Source organism: Dryobates pubescens, chromosome 5, assembly GCF_014839835.1.
Source record: "Dryobates pubescens isolate bDryPub1 chromosome 5, bDryPub1.pri, whole genome shotgun sequence".
In the NCBI taxonomy this organism is placed as follows: Eukaryota; Metazoa; Chordata; class Aves; order Piciformes; family Picidae; genus Dryobates; species Dryobates pubescens.
Genome location: NC_071616.1, coordinates 24,265,049 through 24,291,576, shown reverse-complemented (window position 1 = coordinate 24,291,576; position 26,528 = coordinate 24,265,049). Strand labels below are relative to the sequence as shown.

General features: G+C 38.4%; 1 protein-coding gene across 5 annotated transcripts in view; it reads left to right on the top strand.

The window, feature by feature from the left end:
* Nucleotides 1-2,120: 2,120 nt before the first annotated feature.
* Nucleotides 2,121-26,528, top strand: part of WDR20 (WD repeat domain 20) — a 49,823-nt gene continuing 25,415 nt past the window's right edge. For all 5 annotated transcript variants that reach the window (XR_008462258.1, XM_054161833.1, XM_009905044.2 and 2 more), the window contains exon 1: nucleotides 2,121-2,399. Coding sequence is in view for 4 of the 5 variants with exons in the window: in XM_054161833.1 (XP_054017808.1) it covers nucleotides 2,136-2,399 (264 nt within the window). In the remaining variant the exon portion in view is untranslated. The remainder of the gene's footprint in view (nucleotides 2,400-26,528) is intronic.

The following is a 26,528-nucleotide window of genomic DNA, read 5'->3' as shown; positions in this document are numbered from 1 at the left end:
GCTTTGTTGCTTGAAGTGATCTATCCAATGTTGTCAGTGTGCAGCAAATAAGACATACTAAGTATGCCTGCTTGGAGCAACACTTTCTGTTTGTTAAATACTTGTCTGTTTTAAATAATTTTTGCTAAAGATCCTTGTAGTTCCTGCTTTTCACTCAGTCACTGAAAACATTCTGACCTCTTCCCTTTCATGAAATTTCTGCATGAAAGAACCACTCTCAAGACAATTCTTAAAATAATTGTAGGTCTGCTCACCTACTTTATGTGCTTTCAGGTCATCAAGACCATCTGGCAGGGCTGGCTGATAAGCTGACAAGTTCTACTGGTCATTATTGATATTCTTTACCTTAAGAATTTCAAGGAAGACTTCAGTACGCAGCATTTTGGAAGTTTAGGTACATGTACTTGTTCAGATACTCAGATAAATACTCTGCATGAGTTAATGTACAGATCTGTTGTTTCATGTTTTTCATCTACCTGCAACAGCAGGACAGTACTTAGCTGCAAGCTAAACTAAATTAAACTAAACTGATTGAAAGTATATCCTTTTAACCCCCTGAGACTGAGTGGACTTGTGTGGTTGAGCTGATCTAGTGGAAGGAAAGGGAGGTTCTGGTTCCCTCTGGCTCTGCTGTGTGTTCCCGCACCCTCCCTTACATAGTCAGCATTTTCCATTTAATCCTGTTCATAGAATCATAGAATGCTAGAGCTTGGAAGAGATCTCCAGAGATCAAGTTCAAGCCCATTTCACATTTTCAGGGAGTTTAATTTTCTACCCGTCTCTCAGAAATGAGGTCAGATGAGCACTGCTGCTGGTGAAGGAAGCAGCAGCAGGAGATAGTCACAATCAAGAGACAGGTTGACTCCTTTGGTAGCAGCCACATTACAGCAACATAGCAATGGCATGAAGCTATAAAGTATGGGGGGTTTTAATTGTTAGCATAAAACGATCTATCTCTGTGCGGTTCATCTTCCCCTAGCTGCACATTCTCAAATGAGTCCTTATTTCAGCTCTAGCAATTTTGTTATCAGTTGGATCAGCCTAGATCCTGACCAACAGCTTGCGCACTTGAGAACCTGCCATGTCTTTATATGTGTTAGTTTTCCAGACTCACCTTTTGGATGCATGTTTACTAGAACTGATGCAAGGGAGGTAATGGAAATACAAACCTGAGTAGAGAGGTCAAAGCTCTTTTTAACAGTTGGATATCAGTCTTAGATTGAGTCAATCATGAAGCAGTAGTTGGACAAATTCTTGAAGCTAAAACTGCTGCCAGAAGAAACAGTCTTGCCTCCCTGCCCAGTGAAAAAAATCCATCTTTATGCTACTTCTTTCTGACATTGTTCACTGTGCAAGTTAGTTGTATTGCTGCACAATGCTTAGAACAATGAGGCGAGTTATATGAAAACCAGTTTTTCAGTTTAACATTTCAAATGAACTCCCCAGCTGGGCTCTGTGCAGCTGACAGTTTAGAAGCTAGTGCAGAGCTAGAGAGATGGTGGTACTGTCTCCTTCAGCGGCAGCGTGGCCTTAAAATGAAACGTCAAATCTGCACGCTTCTATGTGCAGTCTCTTAACTGTCTTGCCCATGGGACTCTCCCAGCAGGGTGTAGCAACTGAGCAGTTCAGGAGCTGGCAGGTGCACCGTCAGTAACCTGTGGACAAAGCTGGGCAGGACTAACTCAAACAAGCCCAAGGGCGTTGCCAGATTGGTGGCACTGAGCGGCTGTCCCGTAGTGGGGGCTCTCACCTAGGCGCCGTCACTCCTACAAAACGGGGCTGCCCCAGCGCGCGCTGACACCTCCGGTCGCGGCGGTCACCATGCCAGTCCACGCTCTGCCAAGGGACAGATATCCACATACTAAGGCAACGGGTCCCTGTGGGCCCGACAAAACTCTCCTCGCGCACAGCAGCCGAAGCCCGATTCACCTCTTCCCTCATCGCCTACAGCACCCCGACACCTCTGCTCCGCCGCCATCTTGAGCAGCCCGCCCTGCGCAGACGCGCCGTAAACAGGGGCCACCGCTCCTCCCCCTTACGCCGTTTGCGTGGCCGCCTCCGCGCAGGGTTGCGCGAGCTCCGCCGGCGGCGGCGGTTGCGCAGTGGCGGTACATCCGGGCACTGGAGCAGGATGAATGCTCCTTTCCAAGATGGCGGCGGAGGGAGGAGGGAAGGAGATGAACGAGATTAAGACCCAGTTCACTACCCGGGAGGGGCTGTACAAGCTGCTGAGCCACTCGGAGTACAGCCGGCCTAACCGGGTGCCCTTCAACTCGCAGGGATCCAACCCGGTCCGCGTTTCCTTCGTTAACGTCAACGACCAGAGCGGCAACGGGGACCGGCTCTGCTTCAATGTGGGCCGGGAGCTCTACTTTTACATCTACAAGGGGGTCCGCAAGGTACCGGGGATCGGCGGCCGGGCTACGGGGGAGTGGCGGGGCTCTACGCCGGCCGCTTGCTGAGGGTCCGCCAGCTGCCACTGGGGTGTGGGAGTCCTGCCGCGGGGGGCTGCGCCGTGGGCGGGGGGCAGAGGCTGGGCCACCTCTCCGTCGACCCTTCCGCTGGCGGCCTTGCGGTTGGCAGATTCTCTGTTGCGGACTGTTATGAGTGGGGTTTCAGCCACTCTCCCGATTAACTGCTGGTGGGGTAGCGGTTGGAGGAGGGGGAGTATAGGCCTGCGCTGGAGGGCTGTGTGAGGGAACTGGCACTGGCTCAGTGCTAATTGGCAACGTCAAATACGGCAGGGGTGTGCATGTGGGCCCTTTGGAGGGATGCGACTGCTCAGGCCCTCCTTCGTGTGCAAAAATGAGGGTTGGCTTTCCATTGGCAAGGCAACCTTAGGCCACCTTCACCTGCTGCTTCTGGTCTGAGTTTGCTGGACATTAATGCCTGTGGTGGTTATACTAGTGTCAGATCCCTGTTTCCAATATCTTTCTGGCTTTGACTGAATAGCTGCAGTATTCACTGTAGTTTTAGGCCTCTGTTGTGACTTTCAAGTGTGAACCGATTTTAGAACTGTTTTGAAACGTGACAAATGTGAGCCATGTGAGAAATGTGAACAGTGCCATGACCTGAGTTTTGGAAGTTAGGTAATTAACACAGAGAAAGTTGCTTTTATAGTAAAGAACCACTGATACACTTAAGAGAGACTCTTTACCTCTCATTATTTGATGCAGGACTATCAGTACATTCATTTATCTCTCAAGTCACCCTTTTATAAAAAAACCCTTTCTACATGTTGATTTAGGGAAAGATTCAGAATTTGTTGTGCTGAGTTTACATGTCTCACTCATAATACATTTAAACAGATATAATGATTGTCAGCTTTCTATTTTATGATTTAAAAAGTGGGTGTTCCTTATATTACATACTTGGGACTTGGCTGCCATAATGTGAATAAGTTGAAATTTGCTCTTAGCCCACCATTCATCAGGGGATGAAAGCACAGAGAACTAGTGGCATGTGCATGGCGGTGCAGGAAGCTCGTAGATTAGCAATGAATTATATCTGAATCTGCTGTGTCCTAAAGTAGTGCCTGTAGCCTTCGTCCTCTGTATGAAATGTAAACACCAACTGAAGAATAGAGACTACGTGGTTATCTGTGACTGTCTTAACAGACATGTCCTGTATAATTACATGGAAATGTGTGTATGGATTTTAGGTTTGCCCATTAATGAATGTTAATAATCTAGTTTAAAGTTGTGAATATACTTAGACAATAGTTTCTTTAACCATGAGATGAGTATTTTGTGTCATACAGTAGTTGCTATTTATAAATGGTTGCTGTCTTTACCATTTCTAAGGTATTATGGGTGGCAATATCTCTGAAAATCTACATCCTAAAACATTACCATGTTTGTATTCTGATATCTCATGTTCCTTTTTCCCCATACAGTTTAACTGCAGGGTTCTCTCACTTAGACTAGGGAGCAGGCCTTTATGTAGTGTAGCAATGATATGTGTGATTCTTGCAAGTTATCTTGGTCATCTCTTGCCATGCTTCTGAAAAATAAAAATCTAAAGTCTGAAACTTCATTGAAAATAGGGAACTGAATAGCTTTTTCAAATAATAAAAAAAAAAGCACTTTGAGCTGACTACTGTAATTTAATGTATATATTTTCAAGATGCTAAAAGTTGCTGGTGTGATACACAGTGACCAAGAAAATTTTAGTTAGATTAACTTGTGACTTTTGAGATGTACCTGTTAAGGTGCTAAATACTTCTTTTCTCTCTGAGCAGTGTAAAACATCCTCACTGTTGGAACAGAATTTGTTTCAATGACCTTTTACAGTGATAACAATGTAAAATACACCATATATTCTATATGTGTAATACATTAACTTAAGCAAAGAGAACCTAGAGAAAGAGCTGAAATAGAAATATACTTAAGAAAAATGCTTTAAATGTAAAAGGGGTACATGGTCTGTCTTAAACTTGTACTACTTGCTTAGTGGAATTTATTTTGAAACTATTCAATTGGTAGTAATGTTTATGTACAAAGCTGACGTAACAGACTAACAGTTTTTCAATTGATTATTTGAGTTTTTCAGAACAAAAAGTTCAATAATGTGGTTCTCATAAAAGGTAGATGACTATTTTTACCTAAATTGTCAGGATGTAATTCTGCCTTAAACTGGACAAGCTATCAAACTTTACAAGCCTTCCTGATCTTGAGGGCAGGAGGAGTAGAGGGACTTAATCTGTAGAAGACCAACCTATTTGTGATCTGCTGCATGATACAGATGTTAATAACTTCAGTTTTAGCTGTTAGTTCATAATTATCTAAGCATCCCTTTAAAAAAGTTTCCCTAATTACTTTATAATTTTCATTTTGGCTAAATCAGAATATTGGAGTATGAGTTGAATTTAGTGAAGCTGTACTGTGTTTGTGTATCGGGTAGCTGGGTTTTGTCTGTTTGTTGGGTTTTTTTAATTGTATATTTTAAGGTCTGCTTCTTTTCTTGCTAAGAAAATGTTGTAGTGTTACTAAAATGAGGGAAAGAACCACAAGGATATTATTTTAAGTAACTTAGATACTGAGATGATTCTTGCATCAGTAATCCATTGTAAATCAGTATGCATCAAGTAAGTGTCACACTTAAGCTGTGAATGGCACTTAAGAATACATGATATAATATTGAGTCCAAGATACCACTTGAAAGAGTATTTCTCGAAATCAGTGATGCTAAGCTTTCTTCTTTTAGTTTCCCTTAAATCCTAAATATTGCATCTGCTATATTTAGTTTGTAAGTCATCTTTTCAGGTAGACTGCTAATGTATGTGTTCTGTTTAGGATGTTTAACTTATCCCTGGAAACATTTTTTTCATTACACGTTTCTTCAACCTTGATCCTTCTTCCAAGAAACTTGATCAAAAAGTTATGTCCACTGTTCAGGACAGTGATGAAGATATTGGAGTACAAACAATGATAATAGTGTGGTAGAGTGAGGAAGAGAGTTTTGAACAGCATTTCAAGCTGTCTGTAGAGACTTCTTGAAGCTAAAGTATTTTTTTTTCCAACTTTGTTTTTCAAGCATTTAAAATGGAAGCTGAAATGTTACTGTTTTTTGTTTCCATGATATCGCTAGACTTTACCATTTCCATGCAACACTATCATGTTTCCATATTTTCTATGCCATAGAAAACACACCAGTTATGAGCCAGTGCATAGTTGTTTTTATAAAAAAAATTACACAGCTTTTTTTGTGTTAAGAGGGCAGCACAGGCTTCCAGAACACTAATGCTTTCTGCTCTGGATCCATTGAAAAAGAAGTGAACCTATAGTTTAATAAGGAGAAATTAAGCTCTAATGGAGCGAATTGTGGTTACTGTACTTAAGTATATAATTATTGTCAACTGCACTGTTAGTGGGCTTTCCCTTTCAGTCATCCTTAACTTTGACTTTAAAGTTAGATGTGTACAGTGATCCCTTGTTAAACAGAAGGGGTAAATGTTCGTCAATACAACTGATACGGTGACAGCTAAAAATGATGGTCTAGCAGTAAAGTATCCTCTCAGCAGTGCTCTTCTGTGTCCTTGCTGTCTTTGTCAGTGCTTCACCTCTGTTTGAGCTTGTTTAACTTGCTAAACCAGGAGTACTTGCTATTTTTCTGGGAAGATTTTCTCTTGATTTGGTTAGTTACACTGTCTCCTTGGGGTTAGATAGTAGCAGACCCTTCAGAGTGATTTGTTCTTGGGGAATTGATAATTTTGATTGGGAGAGTTATAGGTCTTAAAGGAAGCATTTTGGACTATTTTAGGGATTTACCTAATGAGTAGGGTTATAATTTAATAATGCAAAGATTAATGCTCAAACTATGATTCAGTGATGTCTTGGATGGGTTGCCTTTTCGTGCATCCCCAGATCAGGAGTGAGGGCTGTTACTTGGTTCTTGCTTATGAGACAGTCTTGCAGTGCTTAAATATGTTTTGTGGCTAGCTTTGCGAAATGATTTATTAGGCGATTCATTAGGCTGGAAAGGGAGTGCTCTCTCATCTTCCTTGCCTTAGGAGTGACTGACAAAACAAGGCTTTCCAGATTGCTGCTGACATAAACTATCAAACCTATTCCTCTTTCTGCTAGGAAGCTAGTGTATTTTCCTTTAAGAAATTGTATGAATGATAATTAAAGTGGTATTCTCTGTGTATTGTAAAGGTTTACGGGCACGTTAGTCTGCAGCTGTCACTGTGATGGTCCTATGCAGGTACATACTGGCAGCAGTGTTGTATGTGCAGTCTTAGCATTTATGTGTCTTTGGGAAGTCATGACATTTGAATGTGCAGTTTAGTTTCTTATATTATGTTATGCTTTTTGCATTGTATTTAAATTCTGGCCACATACTCTATTTGTTAATGTGTGACAGACTTTCCTAATGCTGGTTGTTTCATTTTTTGGAACCTCTTTTTCGTGAAGGGAGGCTTTCTCTTCAGTTCTACTTTTTCCTGCAACTTCCTAAAGCATCAGTCTGTCAGTAACTGTAGAATATTACATTATCTTGTGATTGTCTTGGAGTAGAAGGATATGTAGGTGATAAACTCAGATTGGTGGAGGAATGGAGGGCAGAAGCTGTTGGCTGTCTTCTTAACCTGACATTGAGCAGCTGGCTTAGAAGTAATTATATTTGTAATAAGATGAAAGTAATCTCATCTCTCAACTTCTTTTATTAAGAGTTAGCATACTGTCAGTTCCTGGTTATCAGTGAAAATACTGATGCCATATGTAATTCCTTCCTTTGCGGTTCTCTAAATTACCTTTTTTATGTCTGACTGGATACTGGCATCTTCTTTGTCCAGATGAGAAGTGTTATTCTTGCTGGTGACTTCCATTCTATAGGCTGTTTATCTAGGATCCTGTTGCAGCAACATGATAATGGAGGGCATTTGTCACTGTGCTTAATACATTGGTCTGGGAAAAATAGTGCAAGACAATTGTGGGTTGGCAGCTGGAATCTGTGGAGAAAACCAGCAAATTTTCTCAAGATGTGGTGAGAAGGTGAATAGATACATATGTGTATGTATATTAATGAATATATATAGATCACTAAGCTATGTCAGACCTCTGAAAAAACTGTGCATATTAATAGTGTATATCAGCTATAGAAATGCTTATATTTATAAGGTTCTTTGAAGATAAGCTTGCTCTGAAGCAGAGGGAAGTATGCCTACAGTTTTGTGACCAGTTTTTAAACTTCAGTGACAAGAATTCCACAGCCTCCCTAAATAATTTGTTTTGGAGCTTGGTTTTCTTTATCCCCCTAGTATCCAAATAAATTTCTTCAAGGGAAAAAACACCCAGGCTGAATGCTGTTATTTACTGCAGACATAGACAACAGTTGACTATTGCCTTTGGCTTTAATGTATTTGAAAACTTGTTAATTTGTCCTCTCATTTCTCATAAGGTAGATAAACATTCTTTTAGGCTTTCTTCTTGGATCATGATTTTTGGATGTTTGATTGTTCTCTCTATTAGCTTCTGTTAGCTTGCACCAGCTTTGTCCCTAAACTACTTACAGTATTTCCACCCTGACTTCACTGCAGAGTAAGGGAGAATTACTGCCTACTGTGTCTGTGTATTGAGTAATGTTGACATTTTTGAATTGTGCTCATAGTGTTGACTCATTTGGATTGTTTCATGTCATATTGCTGCTTTTCTCCATTTTTATCCATGCATGACTTTTGTTGTTGTGTTGTCATATATAAATGCCACATAGAATTTTCATTGATTTCTGTTTATTAGTGCTTTTATTTCCAATTCTGTGCTTTATACTGCAAAAAAATGCTTCCTATCTTCTTGTCATCCACATATGTGATGTATATTCTCATCCATTGACTAAAGTACCTCATGGAACTTGAAAACTACACATTGTATTTACTGCTGGTATTTTTCTTTAGTCCAGTTACTTTTTTAGAAGACAATTAGATTAATATGGTGCTTGCTTTTGAGAAGTTTGTGTGTTTTTTCCCTCTTTCCTGTGTGCATACAGTCAAATTTGCTTCAGTGGTTTTGATACTAAAGAAAGGTTTACTAAGACTGTTGGATTCTACTACTAAGTATTTCAAAGCATTTAACTGTATTTGTATTAACTATATGTTAATTACAATGTTTGTTTATACCAGAATCAAACATCACTCTTACTGTCAGTGAGAGGGCAGGCAAAGGTGACTGACAGAAATGCTGCAATAGAGACAGCAGAACTTTCTCAAAGGCATCTGGTACCGGCCTGCACCTGGGAAGACACACTCTTTCTATGCTGGAGGAATTTGCATAATCCACTTTTCTCAGATGTGCTGGATGTGACATTCTGTAAATCTGTTTTGTTCCCCTTCCAAGAGGTTTTGTAAATTTCTTCATTCAAGAAATTACTTAATTTCTTTTTTACTTCCTTATCTTATAGTTAATAGTTATTGAGTCTGGACTCACCAGTCCTGTGGAGGTGGTGTAGCTAGATCAGTAGTACTTTACCTGTTGGTCTGTGCTTGTGTAGGTATTTGAAAGTCTCTAGGAAATTCAGTTGTTTAACAGGTGAAGCTACTTACCACCTCCAAGTTAAGATGGTTTCTTTCTTAATTCTAGCTGGCTGTCTGAAGGATGTTCCACAATGTTTCTGTAGAGTCTTCTGAAGGTTGGGAATTTTTGGTAACCCCTTTCTTTCAATAATACTTCTGAAGGAAATGAAGAACAAAAATAAATTACAGGAGTATAGGTAGATTTACGTGTTAATTTTATTGTGAGACTTTTATAGACCAACTAGGTCTGACTCCATTAAGAGGAAAGAATAAAAAACTTCTTTAAAAAACTTAAAGGCTGTGACACTGTTACACTGGTAAATGTTTCTTGATGGGGAAGAGGTAATAACCTGCGCTTGACAGAGTTTGCAAGATTGTTACTATCTGGGGAGCTACTTCTGAGTTGTAAATAGTGTCATTAGTCTGTTGTGCTTCTAGTCTGTGCTTTATGGCTCCATCACAACTACTTAACTTCATAAAACTAGTGAAGTATGTCCTCTGAAGGATTGCTCTTCAAGGTAAATAGTTCATTTATCTATGCCTGCCTGTTTGTTTGGCATGTTTGAACGTGAATACCAGGCTATGCTGGCCATATCCTCAAATTGGCATGCCCTTTCAAAGGCACTGAATATTTTTATGGCTGTGGTTGGTCTGGTTTTGCCACTGCAAGTATATATTTGTTTTTCTTAAATTGATGTGTATTTGTACTAATATTGTAATTACATTGGTTCAGTTGGAAAAAAGTTAAATCAATTTAAATTAATTGTAGCACTTAATTTTTTGCGGATTGAGAAAAATTTAGTCATAATGCTTCACAGATGCAAATAATGGTCACATGTAACAACTCTTGTGTGTAGTGAGTTTTGTAGGTTGGCTTGTTGGAATTTTTATGAGTACTGTGCTATGTGCTTAAATTATGAGGAGTGTGCATTATGCTTTGACATCTGACCGTCTGCAGAACTGATAAACAGTTAACTGTTAGTAGTTAAAGTGTAGATTGAAGATGCCTCAGATTCTAAATAAACATTTTCTAGACCCATCTCTGAGAGGACTGCAGGCCATAATTGTAGTTTGACATTGTAGAATCAAATTTAGTGCCTTAGTTTGAGGTATTGCAGTACTCTGGCTAAAGGGAGCCATCTGAAATACTTTGCATTGAAGGATGTGTATCCAAAGGCTGTTTGCTGTTTAGTTGTCATGACTGAGTTTACCCTCTTTGACAAATTACTATTTGATAATGGTGCCAATAATACCTAATAATACCATTGTCCTCTTAACTAAGTTAAGGCAATAATGCTGTTGTGTTCTTTTTAGAAATCAAGTATTTTTCCTTCCTGCCTTTACCCCACTTGTAAGTCCAAATGTATATATCCAATCCATCTTCTAGTATCTACATCTCTCCCATTTCTTGCCCTTCTGTGACTTAAAATAAATCAGTTGCATTTGCTTGTTCTGGCTTCTGTTTAGCAGACATTAGTAGACTAAATGTAACCCTGTAGTCTTTGTGGGCAGGACCACCAGCTGCTACAGTTGAAATCTTTCCAGAAGTAGTGTTGTAACTTGTGTTGGGATTTTTCTCTTGCATTATTCAGTAAAGCTGTTCATAATGGAATAATATACTTCTAGTAGATGCTTTCTGCAAATTGATTTCAGTTTTGGTTTACTTGCTATAATCAGTCTTTAATTTCATGATTTAATCATATGGTTCTCATATGTCAGTAATAGTCAAAGAAATATTTAATGATTTTTATTTCTCGTAAAAAAATTTAACTATGTGTGGAATTGGAAGGTGGCTGTGTTATGCAATTCTTAGCTTAATAATGCCCTTTTTTTGTACCCATATACACGTGAAGTGTATATTACACTAAATCTAAGCAAGAATTTTAACTGAAAAAATGCCCTAGTGTAAGGAGTAAACATTGGAAGTTACGAACAAACTTCATTATCCTCAGTCTCCTAGGGGTTAAAAAAAATCCAGTTCCTACAGGAAGTTTACATACATGTTGTCAGGAAAGTGATACCATGTAAAATTTTGAGAGGACTCAAGTTTATGGCTTAGTGCTCACTTTCATCTAAAGAAAGTGGAAGCAGTGACCCAGGATATTGAAACAATGCCAATATATTTTTCAAATTCATCTGTTAAAAATCTATGAGTCTGGTGAAATAAACTATTGGAATGATGCCTTAAGGATGCTTTAGCTGGCATAGTCACAAGGATAACTTGATAAATCTGAGTAACAAATGTATTTTCTTCCTGACTTACAAATGTAATGATAACAAATATGTAATCCTACAAGTAATATTTTTGTAATGTTTTAAATGGGCAGTTTATTTCTAGGGATATTCTTTTTTTGGTCGCAGTTCTTGTAACTGAGGCTTCTATGAATGTTGTGCAGGCTTGCTTTTTTCTAGATTTGAGGTGGATATTGGAGCTTGACCCTGATACAAGTTTGAAGCTATCATTGTGATGAAATTTTGGCATAAGTTATTCTAAAGTGTTTTTTCTTTTTCTATTGTCATTCTTCTGGTTTTCTATATTTGCTGCCCTCAGAATTACAGAAAGAGTTATGCAATGATTTCTTAAAAAAAAAAAGTTCCTAAGATTTCATTTATAGTTTAGATGATTGAATTTACATAATTTAGTGGTCTGAATGGCAGGTGCTACCTCTAAAAATAACTTTTCCACCTTTCTTTTCTAATAAGATCTAGATAGTAAAGCTGAATTTATTTTTTCAGAGCTTTTAAAATTAAAATATTTCTAGAGGCACTTTTTTTTTTCTTTTTTAAAATAGAGTGTGGTACCTTCAGTAGCTACTGGGTTGCATTTAGGGTGTCAAGAAAAAATAATATATAAGGGCAGGAATAGTTCCATGGTTAGACAATACACACTTTTGAAACTTGATACCATATATACTGTTGAATGAAGTATTTCTTACCTGTTTTTTAGTCCATTTTGAGTGTCAGTTCAAGTTTTTACTCTGTTGCTCGTAAATAAGCAACTTTTGAAGAAAAAGTGTGCCTGCGATATATTGATCCAGAAGGTTTGTTGTTTTGGCTTTTTGTAGAAATACAGGATGGAGCTTAGAAAAAGAAGGATGCCAGATATGACTAAGGAATTACTGTTGTTTAATTGCATTAGTTATGCAGGTGACTTCTAGCAAAATCTTGCTGGACTTCATAATGTGAACTTGAGATCTTTCCCTGTAAGGGTAACTGTCCAATTCTTTGCATTGGTTTAACACATGGGGGTGCCTGGCCTGCCTTTCTTGCCTTCAGTAGTGAAACTGTGGTCTCTTGTAAGAACAACTTAAGGCAAACACCTGCAAGGTTTTAAGATACTGTTCTGGGTGAAGTTTCTGTCCTTCTAATAATGTTGGCAGAATTGACTCCATGCCAGTGAAGTTGCTGTTCAAGTGTAGTTCTGTGTTTAAGCTAAAATGCAGCCTCTGTGTCTGGGCAAATGCACTGAACTGAACGGAGATGGTTAAGCACACTTTAGCACTTCTAAATTGGAGCGATGGAGCAAACAACTGTTCTCAATAACTCAAATAGATGCCCAGATGAAGCTCCCTTTAGTGATGCTCAAGATGATTCATACTTTTCTTCATTGTTAGAGTAACAAAGTGCTCATTGTTGATTAAGTTACTGCAGCAGTTTAGAAGCAGCTTGCTAGTTACGCCAACTCTTGTGTTGCACTGTAGCAGCATGGAGTCTCGTTCCCTCTGAGCAATACATAACTCCTTTGGCAAAAAAGTATATTGGGCTGGCATTGATCTGGTTGATCTGTGTATTGTTTTTTATCAGTCCTAAGTTGATAGAGGCTTTACTTGTATAAAAGAGAGCTAGACAAAGGGGAATGCTGGTGAAATGGGTGCTTGGAGAAGTCCGGTCTCTAAGCTGAGAGAGATTTCATTCCATAGAAGATGTCTTTGTCAGCCATTTGGGAACCCTTTCTTCATTTGTACCACCTGATTAGTTCCTGTCTTACAGCTGTGGATCTTGCAGTGCAAGCTGGTATGAAGGAGAGTTTAGGTTTAAACAGTTTGCTGATATCAGTGCTAGTTAAAGGTGTAATTATTTTTGGCAGCAGAAATGCACAGCATGTATAATACTAGTAAGCCCATATCAGTGTGATGGATGATTTAGTTTCTGGGCTGTGTTCTGTCAGCAGCCTAACTGTGTTCAGTTCTGTGCCCTCATATATAGGTTTCTGCTAGGACCTTTAGCAAAACACTGGAGGTGTGGGCAGTTACTCAGCGGCCAGCACTACTGTCTGCTAGGAGATCAGTAGGTGACAACAGTCTGATTGTTCCCTCCTATGCTTGAGATAAAAATCAGCCTGAGTTAAAAAACCGCGTTGTGTGGCTGTTTGGTACATTAGACAATTCAGCCCTTTAATGGTAATTCTTCTAGAAAGTGATGAATAAAGGGCAAAAAGTAGCTTTAGCTTATTTGTTTGTTTGTTTTCCCACATGATACCTGTACCAGCGAAACTATCAACACTTCCTGTTACTTAAACGTATCTAATACTTGGCTTACTTTTAGGGTATTGGGAAAGCTAGTGCTGAAATTGGGAACCTGCTGCCTTTTGCTCTAAAACTTCTGAAGAAGGATTCTGATTTGCAAATGAGGCGATATCCAAGAATTGTACTTATGGGATTGTGGGAAATCTGAGTTCACCATGGCATAGCTGTGTTAGGGATTTGGCCCTTGGTATTTGTTTTCTGGTAGCCTGTGTTCTTCTTGTTCTGTAACACTTTGCTGGGTTGGGTTGTGATGAAATGTCTTCAGTCCCAGAAGGAAGATGCATTGCAAATTAACAACTTCAGGATAAGAGTTAAGAAAAATATGTTCTTTGATCTGTTACGACCTTAAAAAGCATAAACTTACAGGCTTTGTTCTGGGTTTGAAGCATAGGTTATATGTTTTGTCAATAATTTATTCACAGATCTTCTGTAGAACTGTTCTGGAGCTCTCAGAATAATAACCAATTGCATCTTATTTTTAGTATAAAAATAATTGGAGCTGTGTTTTAGTAATGCTGCAACATGATGGACTCACAGACTTAATAAAGATATTGTATCAAAAATGTCCAGTATTCCTGCAGGGCTTGCAAAATCTAGTAGTAGTCAGAACAAAATGGATTCTGATTTGCTGGGCATACATTTGCTGTATATGACTTTACTGAGATTTGACATGAAAAAAATATAAATTGATTAACAGTCAGCTACTACAATGAAGTAAGTTTCTATAGCAACAGAGCAATGCAGGGTACAATTATTCAGACTGCTTTTCTGAAACAGATAATTTTTTCATGCAAGCAGTGAATTTACACTGCTGGACTAAAACATTGTTTTGTTATAGTAACAGATAATCCTGAGGAGCTCTGCTGCTGCTGCCTTCTTCCTCTGCCTTCCTAAAGAAAAAACTTTATTCTCTTATGTCCTGAAAGGAGATTGGGGAAACTTTCAAAGAGAAATACCAGGGTGTTAGACTGGTGGGAACTCATCCTGTTAGTACTTGCCTGTGTGTTATTTAGTATAATGGAGCTATACTGGGTATGTTGTTATGCAGTGTGAAATCACACTTCACTTCTGCCTGTTGACAAGTCTGTGTGAAACTAGACCTTCTCTAATTTCATAATAATGATCATATAGTAGCCTGCAAATTTCAGGTAAATCAATTTAGTTTAGTCCTAATGCTGATTCCCTGAATCAGTCAGGCTTTTGGTTGTTTGTTCTTTGTATGTTTAAAATCTGTATATTTTGGTTATTTCAATACTTCTGAATTGCCTTAGAAAGGATTGTTCTGTAAATTTGGAAAAGATTAGGATATTGTCAAGCAACTGCAAGTATTGAGGTTTTTGCTGTAAACCACACTTGTGAAGCCGGTTTCTGAATGTTAACTGTATTTTGATTTTGTTAGAAGAAATGAAATTTTAACAACTTCAGTGACAAAGCTACAGCAGCCTTAGTCTTTCAATAAGGAACTTTAATTTTGAATTACGTATTTTAGAGATACTTTGAATGTCCCTTGAAAGAAGAAAACAAAAGCAGTTTTTTCTCTGTCATGCTGTATATGCCATCAACCTCAAAGGACGCTGTTGACAGGTGTGCAGGTAGCGTTAAAGAACGTTTTTCTCATATTGTAACAAAACCATAACAAAGCTTTGGAGAAGAAAATAAGATTCAAAGCTAAAGTGAAAGCAATGGCTTTGAAGGTGTGACTGACTCTAGAATACTAGTCCAACAGGTCAGGTAACTTCCTGTGGGTATGCATGAGAAGGAGCTGAAGGTTTAAACTATCATTAAGTCATGCAATGTTTGTTCCAAGTTTTGGGGTGCATGTAAAAGCAGTCTGCTTACTCTAAATAGAGTCACCTTTAATACGTACAATTTTCTAAACAGTTTTGGTTACAGAGCTGAGCCAGTTTAAACAATTTCTCAATGGAAGAAACTTCCTATTTGTTAAATAAGTATCCCAACAGAGCCTGTACACGTGAGTGAGAACAGTTGCTAAATTTGTCCAGAATGTGTGGTTTTACTTGCAATACATTTGATGTTTACGTACCTGTTTTGATTATTTTAATTCCTTTCATCTAGTATGTCTGGAAGTATGTGTCTTTGTTCAGATCATCTGAATCATGCCTTTTTCAGCCTTAAAAATAGGTGAGAAAGGACTGATTATAAGTGTAGGCAACAGTGTGACTAGACTGCAGGAGTAGGAGGAAAATAAAGGATCCACTGGAGGATAAGGAACAGGAAGCAAATCAGAAAGGTAACTATTACTTTTTTACTTTAGGGCTATGAATCTGTTATAACTTACTACATTTTAACTATTAAGAAAGTAGTTACAGTTTACTTAGCACAAATCATAAGCGAACCTTGCAGAATTTAACTACAAAGTACATTTAACTTTCTCAGTTCCTCAAAAGTGAAGACACTAAAATGTGCATTCCAGTCTCTACTGATGGTGATGCATTCTTCACACAGTGACAGTCTGTAAGTAGTACAGCAGCATGAACTTTATTCAGTGTCTGAATATTTGGTATGCTCTCTACTGTTCTGAAATCAATTGGTTTTTAATTCACTAACAGTGAAAACTGCTAAAAACAGTTTGACTGCTTGTGACTCCAGTGACTTGCAGTTATTTTCTTAAGGTGTATCCTTGATTGTGTTTAGGTAGAGAACAGCATGAATGAGTGCTACTCAACACATAGCCCACTCCACCACCACCACAACAAAACCAACAAACCCAAAACTAAATCCAAACCAAATAAACAAAAACAACAGTAACAACCCCTCCCCCACAAACCTCCACAACAACAGTAAAACCCAAACCAACATCAACAAAACAATCAAAACCCACCGCACCAAAACTTGGAAATTCTCAACTGCTTTGAGATACTTTCATTTTTAGCTTTTGAAATTCAAATGTAGTACATTTCTGTTAGGTTTTGTTAGTGGTTTTTTTTTAGGGTAAAACATTGTCTTCCTGGGATGGGAAAAATTAATGTATACTATTAGCTCTATTTGAAGTCCAAGTGCTTGGCTTTTCTAGTGTAACATTTTGATAGTAAGGGAGAATTTGTAACTTAAGTTCCTGTCTTTGTATGAGCTAGCAGTTTGAGATTGGTATAATATATTTTAACTGAGGGAGTTCTAGAGCCTTAAACTCATTCTGTTCTGAAATGGAGAGAGCATTAAAATACTAAGTTCTTTATATTTATATATATTTTACTGGTTACAGGAAATGTGACAACTGTTGAGAAGAGAGTTTAAGGTCTCTAGGAGTGCTGTTGGAAACAATATTTTAATTGCTGATGTTGGGACAAAGAACAACATGTACATATTGGTGAAATTCCCAGAATGAAGTTGAGGGCAACACAGTTCATAATCAGTGTTTTATAAAGGGTAACAAGCAGGTATCAGAACAGTAACTGAAATGAAAATGCATGGAAAAAATACATAGGAAATTCTTGATTCTGCCAGAAAACTGAAAAGATAATCATCATTACACTCTGGTTACAAGCTGAGCCAGCTTGTGATACAGCTGTTGAACGCATGAGGATACAAATGCAATTCAAAGAAGTTTCAAATGAGGTTTACCCATAGAAATAAGGAAGTTTTTTCAGTGCTGTTGTATGAGGCATTAAAAAGATGGCTTTAATATTGTATGAAATGCTTGTGTTGATGAAGATGAATTTCAGCTCTTGCTACTAGGAGATGATATGTAATATAAAACTGGAGAAAGAAGGGCATAATTTTTAATTAGCTGAGCAAAGCCATTAATATTTCTTAAAGCTCTAAAAGGAAGAGGCTAAGAAAGGACAGAATAAAGAATACAGAACTTGCCCTAGATGTATGAGAGACATTGCCAGATCTCCTATGAATCCCAGTTACACAAAATTTACTGTGAATTCAGAGGTATCCTGCTGTTTAGCCGTGCTGAAAGCTATTGATGATAGCTGAACTGCATAATGACAATACAGTGGTGTGATGGGTTATAGACTCTATGGGAAGTACAGAGTAGATTTTAAGAAGAGGCAGAGCATTTGATCCAGAAGCTTCTTAGAGCTGAGCCAGATGAGCAAAATGTATTTATAGTGATACAAATCCAGCTATCTCTGGTACCCAGTGAGGCTACCTTACTGGCTTTCAGATCCAGGAGAGGAAATGAAGTATAAGATACTGATGAGCTATGTGACCTATGATACATTATATATGGTCCTGTTCTGGCAGGGGGTTGGACTGAAAGATGTCCAGAGGTCCCTTCTCACCCCTAACGTCCTGTGATCCTGAGAGAGTGAAGTCCAGTGAAATAATGGAAGTACAGCTGACTTTGTAGGTACCATGGAAAAGTCATGCTATGTTTTATAGTAACAGTGTCTCAGTAGTTTTGTATGGAAACTTCAGGGGAGTTTGTATTGTGTTTTAGGTATTCTTGGAGATGACTCTCTGCATTGTAAGTCTGCATTTACATAGGGGGCATTGAAGGTCAGAATGATTTCATCCTGTCTTTAACCATGAGCAGAGTAAAGGATGATATTTTCTTGAATAGTATCATGAGGTAATAGTAGACACATTAATTTATTATAAAAAGTGGTGACCAGCCAACCTTCTTTTTTTTCTTTAAATCTTTAATCATACAGGGTCATGTTTCAGGTTTTCATAATAGTTTTGGAGGGCTGGAGTGGGGTGGTTATTTCATTGTTGTGTTGGGTTGTTTTTGTTTGTTTTTGGTTTTTTAACTTACTTTTAGTATACTGAGGTATTTGGTATGTTTTCTGGAAATTAGGAAAGATTCCATGTGGTTAAAACAGATTCTTATTAATGATCCTCTATTTGAGATAAATGTTTGAAGAGAGATCTTCAAAATGGAAACTGAGAGAGACTGACAACTGTGGCTTGGCTTTGCCTGCTAATGTTAATCCTAGAACTTCAGGTTAAGTTAGCCAGTTACCTGGCCTCTCTTCACCAGAGCAAAACAGTTTCCCACCAGTGCACAAGTTTTAATGCATGGAAAAACACATTGTTTAAATGCACTGTTGTAACACATTTTCCATTCTGCTATGAATGCTGAGTCAAGATTTGCAAGAGAGGAGACAGTATCAAATAGAGACTTTGCTGTTCTAGTGTGGCTTATTATATAGCAGATATACCTTATTCCTCACATTTGAGTGCATTCTCCTTCTCCTTATTTCATAGCTGTTTATGCACATCTTTGGCAATGGAAGTTTCCCCATTACCTGCCTATCATGAACAACAGCAAAAATCCTTTGAGGTTTGTCATAGTTAATAAGGTAATTCCTTCAGTGTGAGAATTGTTCTCTTCACTCTTAGGAATACATTAGAATGTTAATGTATCTGGATCAATATGCACCACTAAACAGCTAAACAGAATTTCAATTAGTGGCTGCTTGGTTACCATGGCAAACACAGTAGGAAATTCATGCCAAAGTTTGGAAAATAAGATACACAAAAGAAAACTCATAAACTGAAATAAAGACTTTGGAGGGCAAATGCAGTTGTCACTTATGCGAGTCTATTTTCCAAAGAATACTGTTTTGCCTGATAAGATAGGATTTTAAATCTTAATTGTCAGTACAGAGTTTTTACACAAAGTAGGCAGTAGTCACAAGCAGAGAAGAGTGACATTCTTTGTCGGCTTGCCCTCTAACTGTAAGGGCATTGAATGAATAGAATAGCCTCTTGGAGACAGATAAATTACTTAAGTACTGTAATCAAGACTGACATATTTTCAGTGTGCCATGTCTTGTTTAAGAGATGTGACCAGGATAGTCTCTCTTTATGTGTCTTGATTTGCCTTTATTAATTCTTATATATATGCTAGGTCATACATTTATGATTTGTTTATATTTAATAGTCTGTGTTCATAGAATTTTTTGAGTTGGAAAAGACCCTTAAGACTGACTCCAACCATTAGCCCAACACTGCCAAGTCTACCACTAAATCATGTCCCTATGTCACAATTATGTATATTATAGATATTTTTAATTACTTGTTTCTAATTTGGTTTCCACAGTTGTTGGTCTTAAAGCTTGCTAGCTCTAAGAAATATCTAAGTTGGTATTTTAATTGAGCGATTTTCATTTTGATAGGTTCCCTGTTTGAACCATCTGTGAACACAGTATTTCCTGTTGCAATCCTATCAGTGTATTGCAGCAAAATCTGATACCACATATGACTTGCTGTACAATTTTCCATAGGCACGGTCACATGCACATCATAGTTATTTTTCTCTTTCTGAATGTAAGTTAATATGTGTATTTACATACGTCTGTGTCAAAATCTCATCCCATAGAAGGGAAGCTGTTACATAGAAAGGTCAATCTGTGGCTTGAGAGAGACACTACCTATAAAAACTTCCTGAAGATTTGGGCTGGAGTCATAGCTGGGCATTTGTGTACACCTACCCTTAACATGTGATTTAACCTCATTACTTTATGCATTGCATAATCTGGATTGGAGATTATGGTTAGATAGTCAGAGGCTAAGGGAAAGCAGTTTAGGTTATTGAGAAACCACATTTAATTTGCCCCTGCCTTTATAGCACATGAAGTCCTGAGAAGGAAGGCTTGGTAACTAGGAAATTGTATTCCAGTAATATGAAGTGTTGGAGTGATGGAACAAGCCATTTAGTATTAGGCTGAAATGGTTTTCAGGTGCTCTGACTGTTGAGTGTAGAGGCTGAGCTGTAGATTTGGTACAGATAGTAACTGTTATATTGAACTACAGGTTCATCTATGCTTTTTGCTAACCTCTTCAGACTTCATAATTAAAACAAAGAACTTGAAAACATTTGGAAGATTAACTCCAAGGAAAGCAAGAACTTGAAGGCAACAGGAAGCGATGAAGGATGTGCCACAGTGAATAAAACTTTAAATAGCTTTCATCCTGTTAACATATGGTAATGTATAGTTTTGTGCTAGATTTGTGACTCCAGGAAAAAAAATAATTGTGTCAGGGATTAGGGCTGGGCCATCCACTAAATGAGTGACAGATGCTCTCTCTTAGCTCCTTTCTCCTCCCAAAGAAGAGGAGAACAGGAATAAGGGAAGAGAGACTTAGATTTGGAAAAAAAGCCCTAAAACTATTTTAAGGAAAATATGATAAAATTAAATATATACCAATATATACAAACCCAATATTCAACCCAAGCCCTGTGATGACAAGTAGTCTCAGTCACTACTGTGGCAGGAGTCCCAGACTGGACTCAGTGGCAGACGGGAACTGGATTTAGGAGCTTGATTCTGGAACTGGATTTGGGGAATTGTGGATCAGGATTGAAGGCAGAACAGACAGTCCTCCTTGAGTTCTGGCTGTTGAAAAAGAGGAAGAGAAAGAAGCAAGCTTGACCCTCATGATTTGTCAGCTTTATACAGAGTATAACATAAAGGGAATGGAATACCTCATTGGTCTGTTTAGGGTCACCTGAACTGTTCTCTCCTCGTGGCAGGTTACTCTGAACCTCCAGTGTAGTACACAAGATTTAGCAGTGACCTTGTCCTGCATACCAGTCCTTGGCACTAACAGTAAACATCGAGTGTTACCACTGCAAGAAGCAGACACTATGAAAATATGCTGTTAATTTCAGAAAGTGCAGTTACTTAGAGACCTAACTGGAAAGTAAAATCACTACAGAATCAGTCCTGTTCTATCGCAAACCAGGACAAGGAGAAAAGCAGAAACTGAAGGTGGATTAATTTTACTGACTGTCAGAGCAAGTGGTGATTGTAAGAAACTTGGGATATGCAAGGTGAATGAGCAGGAATGTTAGTGCTCACTAATGTTTAAGTGTCACACATTGAAGGAAAATACTTGAGACAGCTTGGAACTGCCATACAAAAAGATAAGGGGATTGCTGTAGAGGACTTAACTGATCAATACTTAAATCCTAATTTTCCTTTATTGAAAAAAATAGAATGGAGAAGGATGTTAGAGACAGGAACGGAGTGAATCGTGTTGTGTTGTACAAATCAGTAGTACCATCTAACAGTGTTCATACAGGTTAAAAAAAAATTACTACAACGAGATTCAGAGAAATGGTGTGAAAACCATGATAGGTCCAGTCATGAGGTCTGTGGTGACAGGTTGGACTCGATGATCTTTGAGGTCTCTTCCAACCTTGGTGATACTGTGATAGCTGAAAACATCCGTGGAAACACTGGGGAATACTGGACTGCTTATTTTAGTAAGTAATAAGAGTGCTGTATGTATAAGGAATGTTAAACATCATTGTCTCTTTCTGGGAATAGGAAGATACTTGATAAAATCAGAGGGGAATGAAATTCAAAACTTGTGTGGGTTTTTCCACATATTTGACTTTATCAAGTGTGTTACTTCAGTCATCTAAATATAATGAACAAAAATTTGATCTTAAAACCTGGAAATATTTGCAGTTCCATGAAGTAGTTATTGCATTAAAAATGCTGTAAAGAGTTGCTAAACTTCTTTATTTGCAATTTAAATTACTTACTGAAAGAAATCTAGCATGGACAGCAATCCATTAGTGCAGCTAACTTCTTGAACTTACTTCTGGAACATACATCTGCTGAAGAAATGGTATTGGACTAAAATGTCTTGAATTTGTTGTCCAGTTCTGCAGTCCATGATTATGAACATGCAGGTCTTGCTGAATTGCAGCACAGCCTTCTGGTATGTCAGCCACTCTTACGAGTTTTTTATCATCAGCAGACTTGCTGAGAGTACATTCTGTTCCTTCATCCAAGTCTTTGCTGAATATGTTGAACAAGGCTGGTCCCAGTACTGTCCTGGGGGAACACTGCTAGCCACAGGCCTCCCATTGAACCCTGCACCATTAATCACAATCCGCTGTGCTCCGTCATTCAGCCAGTTCTCAAACCACCTCACTGTCCACTCGTCTAACCCACACTTATGGGTGAGCTTACCTATGGGGATGTTACAGGAGGCGTGGACAGGCTGGAGAGCTGGGCAAAAGTGAACCTCATGAAGTTCAACAAGGGCAAGTGCAAAGTCCTGCACCCGGGAAGGAATAACCCAATGTATCAGTACAGCTTAGGAGTTGACCTGCTGCAAAGCAGCTCCATAGAGAAGGACCTGGGAGCACTGCTGGTGGATGGCCAGTTCACCATGGGCCAGCAATGTCCCCTCATGGCCAATACTATGGGGTGCATTAAGAAGAGTGTGGCCAGTGGGTTGAGGGAGGTTCTTCCTCTCTGCTCTGTTCTGATGAGGGCGCACCTGGAGCGTTGTGTCCAGGTTTGGGCTCCCCAGTTCAAGAGACAGGGAAACACTGAAGAGAGTTGAACAGATGGCTACAAAGATGGTTAGGTGACTGGATCATCTCTCTTAAAAGGGGAGGTTGGGAGGTCTGGGGCTCTTTAGCCTGGAAGAGAGAAGACTGAGAAGGGATGTTATAAATGCTTATAAACATCTAAAGGGTGGAGGTCATTAGGATGGGACTGGTCTCTTTTCAGTGGTGCTCAGTGATAGGAGAAGGCATAAGAAGTACAAACTAGAATACAGGAGGTTTCACTTGAACTTAATGAAAAAAATTGTTTTGAAGTTGATAGAGCACTGGACCAGGCTGCCCTGAGAGGTTATGGAGTCCCCTTCTCTGGGGACTTTCAAAACCCACTTGGATTCCTTCCTGTGCAACCTGATCTAGGCTTATCTACATTAGCAGGAGGGTTAGACTAGATGACCTCCAGAGGTCCCTTTTAACCCCTACTATTCTGTGATTTTGTGAAGTATGTATGTACCATGACTTGTTAAATGTATCACAATTTTTAATCCAGTGAGGAAGAAACAAGTATAAAAATGTAACCTGTCACCCATGGCTTATTAATAGGCCAGAGCGATCATTGTTCTGAACTTAAAACTACACAGTGAGACCTTTTTTCTTACATATGTCCTTAAAAAGAGCTGAGTAGGGGGAGAAGAGGAGGAAGGTGTCTGCATTGCATGCAGAACATACAAGATTCTGAATTTGGTTTCTGTTGGAGAGATTTTTGTCCAGCAGGCTGAGCTACAGTTGAGCCAAAATTCTGTAGACTAGCCACTGGGAAGAGACAATAATACAGATATCACACTTCTATGCCTTTCTTCCTATTAAAAAGGGAGGGGGGCAGGGAAGGCAGCTAATTACTTAAACCAAAATAGACTCTCTAATTCAGTTCATGTCTGTTGGGAGAGTGTGATACAGTGACTATATTCAGAGTTGTTTGAGTTTAATCAGTCTGTTTACAGATTTAGGTGTGGCCAAATGCATACCACTGAATCCAAAGTCTCACTTTTTTATGTGCATTGATCGTGTCATTAACTGACACCCATAATAAAGTGAACTTTGAAATAAGAAACTCTGAAATGTTGCATTTGTCAGCCATTCTTCAGTGTGGGTTTCTGAGTGATTGCTTAGATGCTCAACAAGTTAAATCTCATGTGCTCTTTCTGTATCATAGTAAAGCAGTGATTTGAAGTGTGATTTAAAGAATTGGAGTACTTCTAGGGAGGAAAAAGACAGGTTTTCTTCTGCAGAGAAAACAAAAATTAACTTTGTTAAATATATATAAACAAACACCTTTTTGAAAGTTAATGGCATGTCACTTCCCTGAAGTTTTAGTGATTTGATTATATTGCAGCTGAAGACTGCTTATTTGGAGTGATTCCAGTCTACTTCCTGCAGTGAGCAGACTGGCTTCTTCTGGAGACGCTGAGCTCACAGACCTTGCTCTGGAGAGCTTCACTGAGGATTGTGGCAAGTTCATTAGAACGCTTTGGGTCTGACCCAGCTCTTTGAACAGCATGGTCACAAATTGTACGTTTTAGTCTTCCACTCAAAAGGAGCAGTGTCAGCATGGGTGAAAGTTTACCAAATGAGTAATGTTGAATTTCAAGTGCTTTAAGTTTCTAAAGGAACAATTTGTGACTTGAGACCTCTGTTGGGGTGTGACAGATGAAGGCAGCAGCAATGTTTTTGTGTGTGGAGGGGCTCAAAATCTTGCTTCAATCTCCCTTAACCTCCCTGGCCTACAGTAGTTCGAATGTGTTAACGTTCCTGTCCTACTTTAATGCCCTTTGCCCAGTCTTGCGGAGAAATAAAAGGTAAGTTGATTCTCTTCGCACCTGTGAACTCAGTGGGGATTTGCAAACAAAAAAATGATTTGTCTTTTATTTGGGAGTCTACTCTAGGGTTTTGAACTATTTTTAAAATGTCTGCTTTTTACTCAGTTGTTGGTAAGACTAGTTCTTTCACCGTGGATAACTTCGTATTTGAATATGCTTATCCATGATTTAACCAGATAAATGTTTTGGTTTATAGCCTTATTAAAATTGAGTTGACAGTGTTATGGTAAGTTGTAAATCAGTCCTTTATGCATGTTCTTTATGGTGTTCACATCCACTTTTTTGGTCTTGTCAATTATATAGCCATTGGTTTAGTTAATATCATGTAGATTTATTATAAACCAGTATGTCTTTTTGCTTTGAGTGCTTACAATAATTCTTCTGGAAACAATATGATTATTTTGTTGGATGTTTCAGAAAACTAAAGCGATCTTTGCCTAAATGTGGGTTTATGTCCAGTTGTCTGAACTAAAGCTTTTTATCTTAATGTATGTGGTCATAGTTGTCTGCTGTATGAATGAATGCTGAAATCTTGTTAAGTAATGCATTTCTCCTTTCAAAACTTACATATGTCTTGTATGGCCCCAAGTGAAAGTTCAGTCGAGAGAGGTGGCTTTGTACAAAATTGATCTTTAAGACTTTGTTATGGATGAATTGTGTGGAACATTTGAAAACAAAATTAGGTTAAATAAAATTACTTGGTGTCCCTGTTTTACTAACAGAGCTGTTCTTACACAGTATCCTAGAAACTCTGTCACATGCCTGAAGTGTTTCTGTTCAGCATTTAATCAAGTGCTTTGTAACTTTGAAGAAAACCTGCAAAGATACGGGATCTCATTTATGAGGAACAGTGTTGTTCAGAAGAGCAAATGTTCTGTTGAGTGGAAATAAATTTTGAAATGTTTTTGTTGGGAGTGGTTATAAATGCAAACTATTTTAAATGTTGAGGCAATTAAAAATATGTATTGGAAAAAGTGCATCAGGAGATATGTCACTGAAGCCACATTAATTACAGTCATATCTTGGAGATCAGGATCTTACGATTTATGAAGGTAAAAGTGGCATGAATGGGCATCTGCACTTTCTGGAGACTCTACAGACAAAGGAATGTATGGAGAGATACCTTAATGGAAAGTCTTTGAGGCAGTGTTAAAAGTAGTGGATTTTTTTCCCTGCCTGCTAATTATTTTTGTTCCATTTTTTTAATTTTAGGTTTTCAAAATTTGTTCTCCATTGCCTTCATTTCTTGCCTTCATTGCCTTTCTTGCCTTCATTTTGAGAAGAATAAGGGAAAGTGAATGTGTGCTTATTTTTAGTGTTAGTTCATACTTGCCCTTTTATTAATTGGCAAGAAGTCTAGTATTGGTTGTGGTGGTTTGAGCATTAAGCTATTGGTGTTTCCATTCATAGAGTTGAAGGTCTAGCTAAAGTTTAAAACAAAACAGACAAATAATAGTTTTCTTGAGGCTTGCAAATGTGACTTTAATAAAAATCAGATGGCTTTGAATCCAGTGTTGCAAAATAAAGACCTAAATATTCTTTAGTGTTAATGGCTTTGCAAGGCTTAAGAGACACTTAAAACTGAGTGTGCACACATAAAACATCTATTATGCCACCCTTAAAGCTAAGCACGTAGTTTGGATATGGAAAATGCAGCTCTTACTTAAGAAACCGTCCTTACACTTGGGGAAACCTATTGTAGCTACGTATAAAAAGGACAACTTTGCAAATGGTGGTTGTCTGCTGGATTTTTATAGAATCCTAAAGAGAATGTGTGGCTTTTTGCAGTTTATAAATGTTTCCAGAAGCTTTCCAACTAGTTTATAAATTTTCTGGCATCTCCTAAAGTGGCCCTGAATATGTGTTCTCATGTACACTACCTGAAAAGTTTG